The sequence below is a fragment of the Apostichopus japonicus genome, chromosome 2 (assembly GCF_037975245.1).
Source record: "Apostichopus japonicus isolate 1M-3 chromosome 2, ASM3797524v1, whole genome shotgun sequence".
In the NCBI taxonomy this organism is placed as follows: domain Eukaryota; kingdom Metazoa; phylum Echinodermata; class Holothuroidea; order Aspidochirotida; family Stichopodidae; genus Apostichopus; species Apostichopus japonicus.
Genome location: NC_092562.1, coordinates 8090817 through 8110670, shown reverse-complemented (window position 1 = coordinate 8110670; position 19854 = coordinate 8090817). Strand labels below are relative to the sequence as shown.

General features: G+C 37.3%; 1 protein-coding gene across 1 annotated transcript; it reads left to right on the top strand.

Moving 5' to 3' along the window:
• The first annotated feature begins 544 nt into the window (after positions 1–544).
• LOC139977000 (uncharacterized) lies at positions 545–2434 on the top strand. The gene has a single exon (XM_071985942.1). It carries the CDS (start codon positions 545–547, stop codon positions 2432–2434), a length of 1890 nt encoding a protein of 629 aa, XP_071842043.1.
• The last annotated feature ends 17420 nt before the right edge of the window (positions 2435–19854 follow it).

Genomic DNA, 19854 nt, shown 5'->3' with positions numbered 1-19854 from the left:
GCTAAACTGGACAATTCGCCCGTTTTGGCAGGTTAAGAGGTATGGTGTTGGACCAAGTGGCTTTACATTAAGGTCAGAGGATACTGATGTAATAAAGGAAGCTAAGTGTAGCTTGAAGTATGATAATGGTCGGTACCAAGTAGGGGTTCCTTGGAAGAGTAGTGATGAAGTGTATCTTCCAGATAACATGCCCTTGGCAGTTAATCGATTAGAGAGTACTGAAAGACGATTGTTGTCTAATCCAGAGTTAGGAAGGTCGTATTCAAAAGTCATTGAGGACTATCTGCAAAAAGGATACATTCACAAAGTAACAGGTTTAGAGGCGATCGGGGAAGGTCAGAAGTGGTACCTCCCTCACTTCCCAGTTGTCTGACCAGATAAGACAACAACAAAAACTCGTCTGGTCTTTGATGCTTCTGAAAAGTTAAAAGGGGTCTCCTTGAATGATAAAATCAAACAGGGTCCCAAACTACAAAGGGAATTATTCGACGTCATATTTAGGTTTCGAAAAGGGTTAGTAGCAATAGTGTGTGACATCACTGAGATGTATTTGCAAATTCGTTTGCAACCAAGTGACAGGTCATACCATAGGTTTCTTTGGAGAGATCTTGAACAGACTAGACCTCCAGAGGAGTATGAGTTTGAACGAGTGGTGTTTGGGGTCAATGCATCACCGTTCATGGCACAATTTGTTGTGCAAGAGCATGCTAAGTCCCACCAAGCAGAGTTACCAATGGCTGCTGACACCGTGCTGAAGTCCACTTACATGGATGACAACATGGACTCGGTTCCAGACGTAGAGAGTGGGTGTGAATTGTATAACCAGTTATCAAAGCTTTGGGGAGCAGCGGGAATGCATGCCCGGAAGTGGCTGTCCAATAGTCCTGAGGTTCTGGCATGCATTCCACCTGAAGATAGGGCTGCAGAAATTAGCTTAGAGGAAGGTGAGCTCCCATCAGTTAAAACGTTGGGAGTTCTCTGGCGGTCCAAAGAGGATGTCTTTGCCTTCCAGCCAAGTCCGCTACCAGCGGACTACAAATTGACTAAGAGAAGTATTTTAAGGAAATTAGCTACAATATTCGATCCCCTGGGTTTCATTTCACCATTCATAGTGCGGGGCAAAATAATTATTCAGGAGTTATGGGCTGCGGGCCTAGAGTGGGATGAACCAGTTGTTGGGGATTTGGCGGGGAAAGTGGATAGGTGGTTTAAAGAAATCAGTATTCTTATAAATGTCCAGCTCCCCAGGTGTCTGAGGCTTGATGAAGCGATGGAATTCATGTCACTCCATTGCTTTGTGGATGCCTCCCAAGAGGCTTATGGTGGGGTGGTCTATGCCATCACAAAATATAAGAGTGGTCATATAGAGAGTAGATTTGTCGCCTCAAAGACTAGAGTGGTGCCATTATCAGCTACAAGTGTGCCACGGCTAGAACTAATCGCTGCAGTATTGGGATTAGGATTGGCGATCTCAATTGTCGGAGCATTGGAGTTGTCGATCCGAGATGTTACATTTTGGTCGGATAGCATGAATGTTCTCTGGTGGGTTTGTCGACAAAGTAGAAAGTTCAAACCGTTTGTAGCCAATCGTGTCGGTGAGATCCAGGAAATGACGGAGCCAAAACAGTGGAGATACTTTCCGACCAGCCAAAACCCAGCAGACCTACTCAGCCGAGGGATGAGAGCGTCCGACCTGGTAGATGGGGAATTCTGGTGGTCAGGACCAGGGTTCTTGAAACAAGCAGAGTCCAGGTGGCCTGAGAATAAAGTTGAGAGTGGTTTCAAGGAGGAAGACCGTAAACAAGGAACAGTCAGTGTGTCAATGTTAACAATGACACTCGCGCATTCAACTGACTGTCAAAAGTCATTCAGGTTAGAACCCAGCCGTTACTCAGATTGGTCAAAATATATCAGAGTTCGGTCATGGGTGCAGAGATTTTTGGACAATTGTCGATCACCGGAGCCTGGTCGAAGAAAAGGTGAACTTTGTCCAGAAGAACTTCGGCAGTCAGAAAAGTGTGTAATACGAGGTGCACAACGGAGTGCATTTCCGAACGAGTATCAAGCATTATTAAATGGTCGACTAATTACAGCCTCGAGTAAGATCCTGAGTTTGAATCCAAAGCTCGATGACGAGGCTTTATTGAGGTGTGACGGGAGGTTGCGCAATGCTGACTTCTTGTCTTATGATGCAAGGTACCCGATTATTTTGCCAAGGAAAAATTGGCTAACCAAACTAATCGTAAAACAGTTCCACGACGAGAGACACCATGTTGGGGGAAAAAATCAGATTCTAGCAGATCTATCCAGTAAATACTGGATAATCGCTGCCAGAGAGGAGATCCGAGACTGGGAAGAGAATGTTTCGGGTGTAAAAGACTTAAAACAAAGACTGCATCACAGATTATGTCACCGCTTCCGAGCATTAGGGTGAAGCTACCGTTGAGAGCTTTCGCCCGGACATCAGTAGATTTCGCAGGTCCATTCCTGGCAAAACAGGGTCGGGGACGAATTCAATTAAAGAGATATTTGTGTTTGTTTACCTGCCTATCCTCTCGCACGGTTCATTTGGAAATGGCTTACGGACTCGACACAGATTCATTCCTGAATGCATTAAACAGGATGATTAATCGTCGTGGTGTTCCGGTAGAAATGATTTCCGACAATGGGACAAATTTCAAAGGTGCGGAAAAAGAACTCAGAGAGTTAGTCGACAGGATGGACAAAGACAAAATAACAAGGTCAACAAATAACCAAATGATCAAATGGCATTTTAATCCGCATTTTGGTGGTGTGCACGAGACAATGATTAAGGCAGCTAAGAAAGCCATTAAAAATGTGGTTTATAAGGCAGATATTACAGATGAGGAATTGACTACAGTATTCACTGGTGTAGAGGCACTGCTAACTCCAGTCCGTTGACTTATCAGTCGGCAGACTCACAGGATGACGTTCCTTTGACGCCAAATCATTTCTTACATGGGCAGGCCGGAGGACAGTTTGCAGTGGATGCAGTGGACGACGGCAGTTTCAGTCCAAGAAAACGATGGCGGAAGGTCCAGGAGTTGGTCCGACACTTCTGGCATCGGTGGCTGAAGAAGTGGCTACCGCTGCTCAAGCAACGGAGGAAATGGCGACTACCACAGAGGGATTTGAAAGTGGAAGATGTGGTTATAGTGTATAGCTCAGATACACCTAGAGGGAGCTGGCCCCTGGGACGGATAGTGGAAGTTTTACCCGGTGTGGATGGGCATGTAAGGGTGGTGAGAGTCCAAGTAGGCAAAAAGATTCTTACAAGAACTATTTCAAGGTTATGCCCCCTTTTAGAAAGAGATTAGGTCTTGCAGAAGGACAGTTAGGTTTTGTTAGGTTATGTCGGTTTCTAGTTAGAGATTGTTTTCATAGACAGTTGGGTATTTGTGAAAGGAAACACTTTTATCCCATATCTTTCTTTATCATTGTATACTTTTCTTTTATATTTTATCAGGACAATTTAGTATTTTGATAAAAACTTATCAAGAAGGGGGAGGGATGGAGAGATGAGAATGACTTTCTGTATATTCATAAATCGGGCTAGCGCCCTCTTTTTCTTTTAAATTGTTGTGTTTATGTTTAGGTTTTTTGACACCACTTGGTCACAGCTGAATAAATAATTGTTTCAGACATCAAATCCAAAGTGTTTGAACTCTTTCTGGGGCCATCAGCCCAGGGGAGAAAACCTGCCGGCAAGACTATCTAAGCGGAGCGCCACCATTGGTTGGCGCGGAGAGTACAATAAATTTTTTGGCTTTACAAACCCTCCAGATGGCCGGAAACGACACTTCCCGACGGAGTACTCTAAGCTGCATGTACCCATCCTTGAAATATGGATCTCATGTCTGCAATTGTATCTAGATAGTTGATTATCGTTTAAAAATTTGAAGAGGATTGATAGTAGAACATATGGTCAGATGGTGATGTACAACTTTTGTTATACGTCACTATCTAAGCGGGCGCCATCATCGGTTAGCAAGGAGCGTCGAAACTTCAATGAAAGGTACCCTTAGATCCGTAAAATTAACACCCATATAGGCTTTAAATTGCACTTAAACAATTAATGAACTATTGTAAATTTAGGGAGGACGGATAGAAGAACTTATATGGTGATGCACAACTAAAGCTAATACGTCACTACTTAGGCGGTGCACCACCATCAGTTGGCGCGTCAAAATTTAAGCAAAAAAGAAATCCTAGATCAGCAAAAATGACACCTCTGGTAACAATAAATTGCACCTAGACAGTTCTTTCCCCTAAAAGTATTAGTATATTGTGCATTGGACGATCGAGAATATGTTCAGCACCCACTTAGAAATTCTCCTCGCGGTCCCAACTTCTTGGAGAACTTGGCAAATATTGGGGGTTGAACATACCTTTACCCCCGAAAGAAATCGAGTGCAAGAAATTACCTTTTATGCAAAAACAAAGGTAAGTGTTTCATTCATCATGGAGAATAGATCCGAAAACGGAACTCAAAGCCACACATTATTTTATCGGCTCTACCGAAACTGCCGAGTGCTGTATACTGTAACAATGGATTGAATGTGTTACTGTGTTAGTGCCAATTTGTTATTTACATTATTCGATTTGCATGCATCATTCCAGGATTTCGAGCAGTAAAGAAATTACATCGGCATTGCCATTGCATATTGTTGAATGACACGGGGGGGGGGTGTCATGTGTCAGTGTATTGAATTTAATTATTGATATACCCAATATGCAAATCTGGCTTTCGTAAATCGTTTCTCTAGATTTAGTTATTCAACGCATTCAGTAGAGCAGCAACGTTGAAAATCAATTCATGAAGCTAGCACTGTAGCACATGCCGCGGATTCATCACATGCAGAATTGAATTGCTAGTGTGCCAGCTCCAGCTCCAGTTATTCTGCATGCTACATACTTAGATTCGAAACAAATAGGCCTTTTTGATAGAGCTGTTGTGGGGGAATAAATTCGATTAGGGTTGTGCACATTTGTCTGCAAAAACGACACAAAAGTAAACTATGGTCTGGGTAAAAGTGGGGGGGCAAATGCCCCCTCTTGCCCCCCCCCCCCGTAATCCCGCCCATGCCTACAATCATGCAAATGATTCATATAAAGACTGGTTCGTTTCTAATGATAAGGTATCTGATATTACCTATTTTACCTGTATTAATCTGACATACTATTTCTCTCAAGTAGAAGAGAATATTGTTTATTTTAGATCTAGTTTAACCAAGGTGAGGTTGACAATTAAAGAAAGATGAAAACCAGCCCCCCCCCCCACTCTCTAATTTACCTGTCAAGTTGCATGTGACCAAATACAGTACACAGTAACTTAAGAGGCCCACAACAAACAGTTTGATAGAAAAAACATTTGAAAGACCACAAATGATGAGACTCAGCAGCTAACTGCAACAAATAAATTGAAACATATTCCACATTAAAATAGCCTGACTTTTAATTTCATCAACAGGGCTATCCAATTGGCATATACTGTATCAATTCAACAGCTTGTAATAGTGAGGCTATTATCTCTTGCCTGTAGGTTTCAGAAACCCTTGCCTTGAGATGATATAAGTTACTTTCATATTTTCTTCATTGTCAATATGTTTGCATCCATGAGAAGTCAGTCTAACCATTTTAAGTACTTTTATGTTTTTGCCAAATCAAATCACAATGCATTCACAAAACTTACAATACTTTGATCTTCTAAAACTAAAGATAAAAATAAGCCCAAACCTGCAAGGGTTACTTCTTCTGAAGATGGTTGTCGACAGACTTGAACGGTAACTGCTTTTTGTCCAACATCTCCTTCAGTTACTTCAATTAACCTAGGACTCAGATATGCAGCAATGGCTAAAGGTGTTAAATATGATGAATTTCAATATATCTCATAATTAAACAGAGATCTAACATGACAGCTTGGATCACTGAGGTCTATTTTGAAAACATTCTCTGTAAATATATAAGTTGAAACTTGTTCTATTAGTTAAAGCAGATAATAAAGCAATATGGTGAATATAAAAAATATGGGATATTCACCCAAAAAAAATGATGACACAAAAGGAACTATCAATTATCTCTAATATAGTTTGTAAGCCTCATTTTTTTTTGCTATGAAGGTTCTTCATCTTGATTACTTTGAAAAAAAACCAGAAGACTGTGATTTCTTGCCTTATTTAAAATTTTAACACACTTTATTAACATGAAACCGTAGTTTTGAAATAACCACCAAAAACATCACCGATTTTCAGCTCTCTTGGCAGTTACAGAGGTACAGTATTTGTAACCAAGTAGAAAATTGATAAGCAAAGTCTACATCCTGCATATGAGGCCACCAGTGGTCAAAACCATGTAAACACGGTAACTCAATATGTCTAGCTTCGATCAATCTCATAGTTGGTGTGAAGGTGCCTTGGATTCTTGGTTATGTCATTTGAGGTCAATAGTGATCATAACATGAAAACATTGTAAACTCAATGTAAGTCCATCTTTCATTAGAATCATTAGTGGTAAGTTTGTTTTTGGTGCAGGTCAAAGGTCATTTGAGAACCTGTGTAAACCTTCAAATTAATTAATTTCAACTTTATAGGTGAATCTATTAGTTATGCATTTAGATAATATATAATGTGTAGATGCCAGTTTTGACTGATATTGTTTTTTACTAGGGGTCAAAGGTTGTATAAGGAGAGTAGTGCTCAAAATCTGGACAGTTTGAAACAGGCTTTATTGGGTGGTAAAGCTTTTGATAAATCTTAAACTTGGTACAAGGTACAAACATAATGCTGTTGTTGGTACAGTTTGTTGTTTTTTTGTGGACAGATTTTGTTCCAGTTCAGCTTGACCCACACTGTCAGTAGAACTACAGACAAAAGAACTGAGTTATAATATTGTGTACATACCAAGTAGACCATGAAATCTGTTAAATATTGCACATAACTACAGTTGCATATGTTTCTGATAGCAGACACACTTTTACTGGGACTCTTCATCACACTTGGTCCTTGTCAGCTCAGTTGAAGTGAAAGGTCAAAGATTATATATATACATAATATTGCAAGGCTGTACTGAGATGGTTGTTAGAGGTTGTCTAGAGAAAGTAAAGTTGAACATTGGAATGTTTTCAAATACTTGCAATGAATAAGATAAAGTCATGAATGAGTCATAGAATAGTAAGAGTTGGTTGGTGGCTGAAATGAACTGGTAGCTCTGGTTGGTGAAGAACACAACATTTTGATGGCATCACAGTGCATCATGAAGACCTGTAATGCTGCACATAGAAAAACCTTTGCATATATATATCATGATCTTTGGCATCCATCATAAACTGTGATAAAGATAGTAAACATTGAGGGGCAATAAAAACTTATCTATTTGATTCACCAAACCTTTTAATAATTGTTGAGTGAGCTTGTTTACAAGCTTTTCATGTTTTGGCTGATGGTGACCTCAAGTGACATTTGACCTCTACCAATATTATTTCAGTCAAGAACTCACTGAGGAGCATATATGTACATACTAAGTATGACGTTTATGCATGCTATACATGATGAGTTATTGTGTTTACAAAATGAGGAGTCACAATCCAGTGATGTCATGAGGTCCTTTTGGTCAAGCCCCAAGTCAAGTCTCAAGCCACCGAGGGCTAGTCTGAATTAAGTCAAGTCTCAATTCACTATAGTATTGAATGTCTGAGTATCAGAAACCTTTATTAACTTATTTTTTATAAGGAAAAACTGCATAGTACTTGGTGTTGAAGTAACATAAAACATTTTCCAAAATGCCAAAGTGATGAAGGCTTTCTTTAATATTGTCTCCATTCCCAACCGCAATTAATTCATCATTAATTAAAAATTAACTGAATGTCAAGTACCCATTTACTCTGTATTGGGTTCTTGGTTTGGTCATCCTGCTAGTTGGGAAACTCCAAATCTAGATACCCACACTGAGTGTAATCATATATGCCTATATCTTATTAGCCAACATTATCAACATTCTCTATCTTATTAGTCTACATTATCAACTCTTTAATATAAGCCTACATTATCAACTCTCTGTATCTTATTAGCCTACTTTATCAACTCTCTGTATCTTATTAGCCTACATTATCAACTCTATCTTATTAGCCTATAATAATCAACTCTATCTTATTAGCCTACTTTATCAACTCTCTGTAGCTTATTAGCCTACATTATCAACACTCTCTATCGTATTAGTCTACATAATCAACTCTCTATTATAAGCATACATTATCAACACTCTCTGTTTTATTAGCCTTCATTATCAACTCTCTGTATCTTATTAGCCTACATTATCAACTCTCTGTATCTTATTAGCCTACATTATCAACTCTCTGTATCTTATTAGCCTACTTTATCAACTCTCTGTATCTTATTAGCCTACACTATCAACTCTATCTTATTAGCCTACAATATCAACACTCTCTATCTTATTAGCTTACATTATCAACTCTCTGTATCTTATTAGCCTACATTATCAACTCAATCTTATTTGCCTACATTATCAACACTCTCTATCTTATTAGCCTACATTATAAACTCTCTGTATCTTATTAGCCTACTTTATCAACTCTCTGTATCTTATTAGCCTACATTATCAACTCTATCTTATTAGCCTACATTATCAACACTATCTTATTAGGCTACATTATCAACACTCTCTATCTTATTAGTCTACATAATCAACTCTCTATTATAAGCATACATTATCAACACTCTCTATCTTATTAGCCTACATTATCAACTCTCTGTATCTTATTAGCCTACATTATCAACTCTCTGTATCTTATTAGCCTACATTATCAACTCTCTGTATCTTATTAGCCTACATAATCAACTCTATCTATTACTCTATCTTATTACACTCTCTATCTTATTAGTCTACATTATCAACTCTCTGTATATTATTAGCCTACCTTATCAACTCTCTGTATCTTATTAGCCTACATTATCAACTCTATCTTATTAGCCTATAATAATCAACTCTATCTTATTAGCCTACTTTATCAACTCTCTGTAGCTTATTAGCCTACATTATCAACACTCTCTATCGTATTAGTCTACATAATCAACTCTCTATTATAAGCATACATTATCAACACTCTCTGTTTTATTAGCCTTCATTATCAACTCTCTGTATCTTATTAGCCTACATTATCAACTCTCTGTATCTTATTAGCCTACATTATCAACTCTCTGTATCTTATTAGCCTACATTATCAACTCTGTCTTATTAGCCTACATAATCAACTCTATCTTATTACCCTTCATTATCAACTCTTTCTTATAAGCCTACATTATCAACGCTCTCTATCTTATTAGTCTACATTATCAACTCTCTATTATAAGCGTACATTATCAACTCTCTGTATCTTATCAGCCTACTTTATCAACTCTATCTTATTAGTCTACATTATCAACTCTCTGTATATTATTAGCCTACCTTATCAACTCTCTGTATCTTATTAGCCTACATTATCAACTCTATCTTATTAGCCTATAATAATCAACTCTATCTTATTAGCCTACTTTATCAACTCTCTGTAGCTTATTAGCCTACATTATCAACACTCTCTATCGTATTAGTCTACATAATCAACTCTCTATTATAAGCATACATTATCAACACTCTCTGTTTTATTAGCCTTCATTATCAACTCTCTGTATCTTATTAGCCTTCATTATCAACTCTCTGTATCTTATTAGCCTACATTATCAACTCTCTGTATCTTATTAGCCTACATTATCAACTCTCTGTATCTTATTACCCTTCATTATCAACTCTTTCTTATAAGCCTACATTATCAACGCTCTCTATCTTATTAGTCTACATTATCAACTCTCTATTATAAGCGTACATTATCAACTCTCTGTATCTTATCAGCCTACCTTATCAACTCTATCTTATTAGCCTCCATTATCAACACTCTCTATCTTATTAGTCTACATTATCAACTCTCTATTATAAGCATATATTATCAACACTCTCTATCTTATTAGCCTACCTTATCAACTCTCTGTATCTTATTAGTAGATCTACATTATCAACTCTCTATTATAAGCATATATTATCAACACTCTCTATCTTATTAGTCTACATTATCAACACTCTCTATCTTATTAGCCTACATTATCAACTCTATCTTATAAGCCTACATTATCAACTCTATCTTATAGCCTACATTATCAACACTCTCTATGGTATTAGCCTACATTATCAACTCTATCTTATTAGCCTACATTATCAACACTATCTATCTAATTAGCCTACATTATCAACTTTATCTTATTAGCCTTTAATATCAATTCTATTAGATATCTTAATAGCATACTCTATCAACACTTTCTCTACTGTAAGCCTATTTTATCAACTCTCTCTATCTATTTAGCCAACATTATCAACTCTATCTTATTAGCCTACATTATCTACACACTCTATCTTATTAGCCTATATTATCAACAATCTCTGTCTACTGTAAGCCTACTTTATCAATTCTCTCTATCTTATTTGCCTACATTTATCAACTTCATCTTATTGGCCTATATTATCAACTCTCTTAGATATCTAATAATAGCATAAATTAACAACAATCTCTCTACTGTTTGCCTACTTCATCAACTCTCTCTATCTAATAACCCAACATTATCAACTCTATCTTATAAGCCTACAATATCAAAACTCTCACTACTGTAAGCCTACTTTATTGACTCTCTCTATCTAATTAGCCAACATTATCAACTCTCTGTATCTTATTAGCCTACTTTATCATCTCTCTGTATCTATTAGCCTACATTATCAACTCTATCTTATTAGCCTACATTATCAACTATCTTATCACCCTACTTTATCAACTCTATCTTATTAGCCTACATTATCAACTCTGTTAGATATTTTAATAGCATACATTATCAACTCTCTGTCTACTGTTAGCCTACTTTATCAATTCTCTCTATCTAATTAGCCTTCATTTATCATCTTTAATATTGGCCTATATTATCAACTCTCTTAGATATCTTAATAGCATACATTAACAACAATCTCTCTACTGTTTGCCTACTTCATCAACTCTCTCTATCTGATAACCCAACATTATCAACTCTATCTTATTAGCCTACATTATCGGCTCTCTGTATCTATCTTATTAGCAAATATTTTCAACTCTCTTAGAAATCTTAACAGCATACATATCAAACTCTCTCTACTGTAAGCCTACTTTATCGATTCTCTCTATCTAATTAGCCTACATTATCAACTCTATCTTATGAGCCTATATTATCAACTCTCTCTAACCTATTAGCCTTCATTATAAACTCTTTCTTTTTAGCCTACTTTATCAACACTCTCTATCTTATTAGCCTATATTATCAACTCTCTCTAACCTATTAGCCTTCATTATAAACTCTTTCTTATTAGCCTACTTTATCAACACTCTCTATCTTATTAGCCTATATTATCAACTCTCATAGATATCTTTAGCATACATTATCAACACTCTCTCTACTGTTAGCCTACTTGTTCAACTCTCTCTATCTGATAAGCCTACATTCCCAACTCTATCTTATTAGCCTATATTATCAACTTTCTTAGATATATAGCATACATAAACAACACTGTGATCTCTCTACTGTTAGCCTACTTTATCAACTCTCTGTATCTTATTTGCCTACATTATCAACACTATCTTATTAGTCTTTATTGTCAACTCTATCTTATTAGCAAATATTTTCAACTCTCTTGGCCTACTTATTCACTCCCTCTTTCTAAATAGCCTACATCATCAACTCTATCACATTAGCATATATACTACCAACTCTCTCTATCTTAATACAGTAGCCTACTTTATCAACTCTCTTTAGATATCTTATTAGCCTACATTATTAACACTCTCTTCATTTATGTTGAGTCCTTAATCTCTACTGTACATCATTAATACTGATCAGTTTTCTACAGAGAATTTGTGGTTATCATGAATCACAGTTCATGACAAAAGGATCAACATTGCAGAATTTCACTAGACACACAATTAATAATTTAAATTTAATAAAAACTATGTACAGCTTTGGCATTGTTAATGGATATAAGAAGAATACAGAGGAATTTGTCATCTTCAAGGCATATATCAGACCCTTGCCAAATGCATTAATAACACTTCATTTCTAGAGTATCTTCATTCAGTTGTAGCAAATATATTTGATTTGACAATGAATGTAACTTTGCATGTTAAGAACCACATTTACAATTCTGAACACTCTCCTAAACAAATGTGATAGTTACATGCATACAATGGCATACTGTTTATTCTGACACACTGACTGTGTGTTAATGAATATCATCCCTTGGTGACCGGACAACTCCCCACTGGACCATTCCCATCCAGAAAATTCCCACCCCAGACAGATCCCACCCCAGAAAATTCCACCCCCGGACAATTACCATCCCCGACAATTTCCCCCGGACAATTGCCCACAGATAATTGTCAATCATTAGCACCCATTTGAGATGATTTTATAACGCTAATTACAGATAAAACTGTGCATGTATACGATATTATTTTATATTAGCATAACCAACAGGCCCAACTCACTTGAGAAAAGATAATCGCGAAGTTAAAGATACGAACAAGTAGCAACAACCATGTTAAATTCGTCAAAAGCGTCCTGATTTGTAGAGACAACCATGTAAAATTCGTTAGCGTACTGGAAATAATCAATCTAGAGCAGTACAGTGTGCAACTGATGAGAAATGTTGGTGGAGTTTCCCTTCTTTCTTCTTCCCCGACACTCATCATTCGATGCCATGCACGAACACCGTTTCTTTGCCCAAGTTTGATCTGATTTGCATCTGTTAGGCCCAGTTCAAAACAGGGAACAAACAAAGCAGAAGGCCGAGTCGCTTTCAGTGTTGTACTCCAAGCGTGGGAATACGGTATACCATTCCGGATTAAAACAGCGTTGCTTCCCTTCTGGTATGTAAGTGTTTTTGGGACACACTGGTAATTTTGGTTGATAGGGACCAGCTCTAATCAAGTATTGTTTCTGACTGAGAGTCATTTCATCTGGTCTGTTCGCTGGGTCATGGGCGATAACTGCTACATGTATGTCCTCCTCAGAAAGATTGGTCATCCTTTCGAATTGGACAGAGCTTTGTTGCATGATTGTTTAAGAATGTTAGCTTTTTCAATCATAGATGTTGAGAACTTCTCGATGTCAGCTAATATATTCTGAGGACTGGTACTGTGTAGCTGTTGTGTAACTTTATCCACCATCTCTCGACTGTTTTCGGCAAACGATACAATGTTTTTGAGCTGTGCTGCACATGCAAATATGTCATCTGGCGGGTTTATGTCATGATCGTCATCGTCAACAGGCTGAACATCCTCACCATCTCTAGTTTCACCACCACTTTCACTCGATTCAACATCCCCTCTAGATTCTTTATCATCCTCTTTCTCACCGGATTCAGCAATTGCATGTTCTGTTTCTGGCACACTCGAAGATGTAGTAGGTGTTTGAGAGTCATATCCTTCCTTGTGTTTTGTCCCACCAGATGTGCTAGAATAAACATCGCACTTGATTCTACTTGAACTCTATCTTTTCTGATGAAGGGATTGTCTGGTGCTCCAGAAGTTTTGAATCTCACTACTTTGTGGGCACATGGTGCTGCTTTTCATTATGAGTCTTTCTGTAATACTGATCGAGCCCAGCTCCACATTCCATACATTCTACTTTCATTTTTTCTTCGGTGCCATTCTTTACCAGCATTGTCTGAACACTTAAAAAAACGAAGCTACCTCTAATTAGAAAACTAGGATGTTTTGTGATTACTTGCCTCTTTGAAGTGCATACAGTTATTGCAGTGATGGTATATGACCAATAATTTATCACTCAATTTTTGCTGCCATATATATATATAACTTAGCAGATAGCACTGCATCGCTAACTTGGTGCAGTGTAGGTTCCAGTTATTGACACTTGATTTCCATGCAAAAATACTGTATAACCCACTCTCACATGTGCCACCAAATTACAATAATACAAATTCAACAGTTTTTGCTTTGTACCCTCTGGTGACCTCACACGACAGTTGACTTCTACTTTCCGTACACCTTTTGTTGCACAACACTAACTGACGGTATACATCGGTTGAAGCCCCTGACTAGAGGAGCAAGTTGACAATTGCAGTAAGTTGACCTCTAATGACCTCTATTTCCTGTACAACCTCTGTTGCTCACCATGACCAACGGGTGACTACCCACCTATGACATATACTTCCTATGACATATACTTCCTGTACAAATTTTGTTCCACAACACTAAATGATGATTGCGGCCAACTTTGGTAAAAATGGGTTGAAGCAATCACCTGGGGGAACAAGTTGACTGTTTGCAGTAAGTTGACCTCAGATGACCATTGACCTCTACTTTTTGTGAAAATTTTGTTCCACACCACTAAAGGATAGATGTTACCAACTTTCATCAAAATTCATAAAAGTTCTTTACAGAAATAGCAATTTGTAGATTTGACCCAAAATCACCATTAATATTTGACCTCGACTGACCATAAATGACCAATTGCTTATCCTTGAACACCCTATAGCTACCGCACCATGTTTCGTATTGTAGTAAACTTTGGTACAAATCAAATGAATCCCTGTAAGAAGCATTTTGAAGGATTTAACCTTTTGACCACTGGTGACCTCACTGGTGACCTACTTTTTATATACATTGATGAGATTCCCCAACTGGCTCCATAACCTGACCAGGGAGCTGCTACTCTAACCTGACCAACTTTGACCAACATCTGACAAACAGTCTCTAAGTTATTAGCATTTCAAATTGTTGACACATAGAGTTAATGATGGATAACTAGACACACTGCTATGGCATACTAGTTCCATTTCAGCACTTCACTTCGGGAAATGTTGAAACCACATGTGTTGAATTCCCATCAAGTGTTGAAACCTCAGGTGAGAACACAGGTGTTGAAACCTCTGTGTTGTGTTCAGATTTGAACACCCGTGGTTTCAATACCTGAATGGGGTTTCATCACTTTCTCGAAGTTAATTGTTGAAATCGAGGAGGATTGTCCGGGGGAAAAATTAATTGTCCGCGGGGCAATTGTCCGGCGGAAATTGTCAGGGTTGGGAATTGTCCGAGTGGGAATCGTCTGGGGGTAATCGTCTGGGGGAAATAGCCCATGGGGGAGTTGTCCGGGAACCCATCGCTTACATCACTAATGACAAGTTGTCAATGATCTTATAGCTCTCACTGTGACCATCAAAAGGAATACAAGACTTTATAGATCAAATTTTACCAGTTTTCCTTGCTTACAGTTCATTGGGAACAAATTCCTTACAAAATCATGTTAATATTTTATGATAAAAGGTGACAAGTGAGGTTACTGTGACATTTAAGTGTTCCCTTTGTATAACCAAACAGTACATATTAACAAACTTGAAACTGGGCAATATATTTGAGGTTTATCGGTATCAACTGCCATTCTATGATATGCAAAACCCCATTCTGTGAACATCAGTTTATCACTAAACAAGTTGAAAAAATTAAAAGGGAAAAGTCCACCAACTGGAGCAGAATGTTTAACTTGTATAAATCTGTAGCATACTGACTAATATTCATGCAATGCTACCAAATACTGTACGTGGACACAACATCTCACAAAATGAAACAGAATTAGAATGATATATGAGATACTAAGAATACTAACCACTCTCACATTGTGGACCTGCAAAGTTTGTATCACAGTTGCAGACATCACCAACACAGGTACCATTCACACAAGGATGGTTCTGACAACCTAGTAAATAGTGACAAAGAAAGGAAACATATGATGAGAAACAGATCCAATTGAGGTAAACAAGGTAAATAGTTATGTATCAAATATTGAAATGGTTTTGTTACAAAGCTTATGAGTGAAATATTTGGATGATTGGAGCAAACTTAGACTGTTTCTGTTGGTATGAGAGGTTACAAATAGCTGAGTAGAGATGGTCAAATATTTGTACATTGTGCTAATTATCCTGATTGCAAAGGACTCACCTCTAGTTTTTCTTCACAAAATGTTAAAGAAAACAAAGTAAACTGCACATTTTTCCTTCACTCTAAACATTTTCAGAATAAACATGAAAATATGTTCAGTTAGAACTGAAAATACACAATAACTTATATAACAACATCAGGAGAAAACATGAAAAAGATTATGTAAAATGTGTTACAGAAGAATGATAAAATTAAGTCGTCAGTACATATTTCTTGTGTTACCTATCCAGTTTCAAGAACTAGGGCTAACAACACCACCAGATTGAAAACAGCTTGAGTTGGCAAAGACCCAGGCTTAACTCAACTTTTTTAACATTATTCTATGTAAGACACTCGCATGTATACAGTAGTAACACACCATATAAAGAAAGAGTGGTTAACTGTGTATGGCCTGCATTGTTGATTGTCCTGGGCCTAATGTCAAAGTTAATCATAAATAAATGTGTGTTGATAAATGAGGATAAACAGCACAAGTAATATTCAGCATGTTCATTTTAAACTGAATATACCATAAATTTTATAATAACATCAGAAGAGAACATAAAGCAAGATAAAGATGATGTAAGATATGATAACATTTTAGAATGTATATACATACTAATTGAACAAAATGGCTGAACGAATCCTGGTAGACAACTGCACATGTCTGGAGGCCCAGGCATACAAGTACCTCCAAAGTAGCAAGGATAGTTACTGCAGTTCACTGGCAAAAAAAATATTATTCAGTAAAATTGCAATCAGGTCAAGACACATTTATGATAGCTGGTTTTATGTGACAACATATTATCTTATCTATTAATGGAATTATAAACAGACTGACCAACTCTCGGACAATTTCTCTGAAACTTGAGTGTGCTTGATACAATATATAAACAAATACACATAGTGTACATGTACAGATGTCCAGAGATTAATTGACACTTAATTGATCTGCTGAGCTGTAGTGAGACTTAATTCACATTTAAGGACTGATGTACTCTACAGCACAAACAAGGGAAATAAAAGATCAACATTCCTACATAGGTATTGTCCATCTGTTACAATATGTTAAAATAGCCTAGCACAAGTTGATCCTTTAAACTTACAACCCAAAATGTAAACTATATATTTTATGTTGGCCTTATATTGCACAGGCTTAAGTATAGAGGCTTTGAAAGCCTTGAGGCTGCACTTTGCTGACCCGTGGTACAGTCCATTATAAACTGCAGTATGAGGTAAGTTCTCCATCATTTGTAAAACTTTATAGATTGGCTGATGTTTTCATTATTTGAACTTGTTATTGATTTAATAGTGCTTTTAATGTGAAAGTGTATACTTAAGTCACTACACAATTTGTGTTCGATACATTAGGTCCATTAAGTACTTACATAATAAAGCAAAGGTTAATATGAAAGAAGGTTTTTGCTGTTGATTTTAATCTAAGATATTTCTGGCGTCACTTGCAATTACAAATCTAAAGAGACCATGATCTTGCTGAGTTCAAAGATGCTGTATGTCTCATGTATCACAGCTACAGTGTAGACTGAGGCTTAAAATTGTGTGTATCTAGTATGTTTACACATAGCCAGTTCATGAAATGGGGCTGAAGTTATTTATCAGCATAGTAATTTATGTAAACCTGTAATATTTATTATCTCATACTACAGTAGGTGATACTGAAAACATTTTTGGAAATTCCAATTAATGGCATAAATGCAGTACCAAAGTCTAAACAACAGCCCAACAGGCACTATGGTTCCTGCTTTGGGTAATAGTAAAGTGTTAAATTGTCTGTCACCAACCAATATCATAATAGTTATGCCCAAATGTATGTACCAGCTATTAATCAACAACTACATTCCAAGTTTGGATATATAATCTGATTTAAGGTTGTGGAGTTATAGCAATTTTTAAAATGTGGTCTCTCACAAAGAAATTGGGCCTGATAAAATTTTGCACCTACATGGTCCTGAAAATATTTGGCCCAGACAAAGTGGCTCAAAGATATATTTGTCACCAAAAATTGAACCCCAAATAGTGTTGGCCAAAAGAATTTGTTCGCCAGCATCGGTTGGAACAGAAGTTAACATTCGTTGAAACTCATCTCACAAGGATCTCCAGTCTACGCAATTAGCTACCAGAAAATCTGAAGACCAATCCCTACGCTGGTACTTAGTAAGGTACAGTACTTTTAATTATAATCACATATCCTGTACCTTAGCTTAAGAACTGTTGTAAGTACTAACAGCAATTGATTTTACCCTCACATTTAGAATTGTACTGATTAGTATTTAAAAGAAGGTGATTGAATGAGAATTATATTTGATCGAAACATAACCGTGCTTTCTTTCCATATATTGTCTACCTTGGTATGTAACTTATTTGCATGCTTTTCTGTTGCCATTCCATAACAAGAGTTAGTGCAATGTAAGAATGTGTGGGACCAAAATGGTCCCAAAATCCATTTGAGGTGGAAACTAGAGCAGCAATGCTGTAGTGGCTCATTCCCGACATCTGTTTAATTAACTAAACTATGCATACAGCTCAATGGCCAATGAACATGGTAAAGCACTGGTAGCTGAACAACACAAGGGAATCAGGTAGTACTGAGTAGCAAATTCTGCACTGAAAGTAGTTCTAACAAATTACTCATGGAATTGAGGATAAAGTGGGTGCTTTCCCACTTGATCACTTGATGATCTAGGTCCAATCAACCACTCTTAATCAACTTCTGTGTGGGAACGCTCCCTGGGTCATCAGATCTTGAGATGTTGATCCACCGACGGGGGTAAATCAGATCTCTAGCAGTTGATCAAGATGCTGTGTGTGAAAGCTCGGTGGATCAAGGTGACCCGAGATCACGGTGACCTATGACGGTGCTATGATGTAGTTTCCTTTCTTTAACCACAGTTAATGTGCGAAACTTGGCGTAGGCCTTTTGTAGAGTATTACGTAGATTCACAAGTGTTGTACTATCACTAGCAAGCTACTCACAGTACATACTTGTACTGTATCCAAAGTTTGCTTACAATCTAAGATAGGTTTGGAGTTATTGCAATGTAAAGATTTTTACATTTGACCCCTTAACCTCATTAATATTCGAGTCCACAACAAAACCAATAGGGCACACCTTATCACTATAATACATCTGCATAGCAAGTATGACAATTATCCATTACTACGTTTTTGAGTTATGCAAGTGTCACAGGACACATACATGCTTCAAGCAACCCACACCTCCCTGCCACACCCACACACCAACCAGATTGCATAGGTTTCTTTGCTTCCAGTAAGGAACCAAAAGTGCCATCTCCTCATATCACTACTGAACAGTAGTAACATCCCTAAAAAAGCATTTGGGAAAAACATATTGCATGTGTTCATTTGAAAGTGACTTTAGGATATATGTGGTAAATATTAATATGCAGCTTTGTTGTATAAATCAGTTCACAAGTTGTTTACAGTATTACCATACTGTATGTGACTGCATGCTGCATATATCCTATATACTGTACATAGTTACCTGCAGTGCATGTACAGTATACCCCTATAGTATAGGCCGAGTTGGGTTTTGGTTGAATTCGTAAAGAACGAGTAATCGGGGACCGACCAAACTTAGCAAATGGGTACCTGGGAGCAACTTTATGGACCTTTCCTCTCACTAGATATTTCCTGGAATACAACCCACATTACTTTCAACGGGCTGGGCTACAACCCACAACCTCCCAGATGCTAGGTTTCATTGCTTCTAACATCACTGTACACTGTAAAAAAAAATCGTA

What these genes read in the sequence shown, in the direction of transcription:
- LOC139977000 (XM_071985942.1), top strand. Translation starts at nt 545, where the DNA reads ATGTATTTGCAAATTCGTTTGCAACCAAGTGACAGGTCATACCATAGG.